The following is a 952-nucleotide window of genomic DNA, read 5'->3' as shown; positions in this document are numbered from 1 at the left end:
GTCAGCAGGGAGGGCTGGGGGGAGCAGGGCACACACAGCAAAGGGCAAGAGGAGGGAGGCAGCATCACATGTCCCCATGGGCTCCTTCCCTGGCTTCGGGGGACGCCAGGCAGAGCTTGGCCCTCAGTCCCGAGCCCCCTCCCATCCCATTTGCACACATATATTGAGGTCCTAGGAGGACCACAGCAGGTCTGGGGAGGGCCAGCAAGGGAAGGGGTCTGAATAGCCCAGTTTTGTGCATTTGGGCTATCACTGGTAACAGGCAAGGAGGGGACTTCTCCAAGCTGCCCCGTGCCCAGTACGCAGCTTGCAGGCTGCCTGGCGCAGGGTGGGAGGGAGCTGTCAGCATGGCAGGGCAGGGGGACAGGTCCCCTGCAGGGCCACCAAGGGCAAGTGCCCTCCCTGCACAGACAGGAGCAGCCCGTGATCCCAGCAGTGGGTACGTGGGGTGTGGGGGGGTGAAGCTGGGCTGTGGTGAGCAGCAGGCTTTGGGTCAGGGGGGGCCCTGGCACAGCTGGGCAGCGGGACTCCAGACTGTGGAGCGGCACATCTGGATGGGGCAGCAGGACAACCTGCCTTCTGCAGCAGGGCCAGCCTCTGCAGGCAGCTCCAAGCACGCAGCTCCAGTTTCCTGCTCCCAGCTTGTGCTCGCCTGCGCTGCGGCACAGCTGCCCTGTCCCCTTCTCCCGCAGCACCACCAAGGGGGGTCTGCAGTGGCCCCTTCCCCACACAGCTCATGCAGGGCCCCTCCTCGGGGCCAGGGGGTATGCGCTCAGGGAGCTTTACCTCTGCCCTCCAGCTTGGCCTCGCACTGCTTGGTGCCGTATTCGTTGACAGCCTTGCAGGTGTAGAAGCCGGTGTCAGTGCGCTCTGCTGCCAGGATGTGCAGTGTGAAGAGCCCCCGCGTCCCCTCTGCCTCCTCCGCGTGGTGTCGGCGGGCGCCGTTCACCGC

General features: G+C 65.8%; 1 protein-coding gene across 1 annotated transcript in view; it reads right to left on the bottom strand.

Annotated features, from left to right (window-relative positions):
- Positions 1 to 786: 786 nt before the first annotated feature.
- Positions 787 to 952, bottom strand: part of LOC104538729 (striated muscle-specific serine/threonine-protein kinase-like) — a gene marked incomplete at both ends in the record, with an annotated part of 889 nt that continues 723 nt past the window's right edge. The window contains one exon of the mRNA XM_010182032.1: positions 787 to 943. Within this exon, the coding sequence (XP_010180334.1) occupies positions 787 to 943 (157 nt within the window). The remainder of the gene's footprint in view (positions 944 to 952) is intronic.

This window comes from Mesitornis unicolor, unplaced genomic scaffold (assembly GCF_000695765.1).
Source record: "Mesitornis unicolor isolate BGI_N332 unplaced genomic scaffold, ASM69576v1 scaffold34643, whole genome shotgun sequence".
In the NCBI taxonomy this organism is placed as follows: Eukaryota; Metazoa; Chordata; class Aves; order Mesitornithiformes; family Mesitornithidae; genus Mesitornis; species Mesitornis unicolor.
The sequence above is the reverse complement of the archived record's forward strand: the minus strand, read 5'-3'. Positions and strand labels throughout refer to the sequence as shown.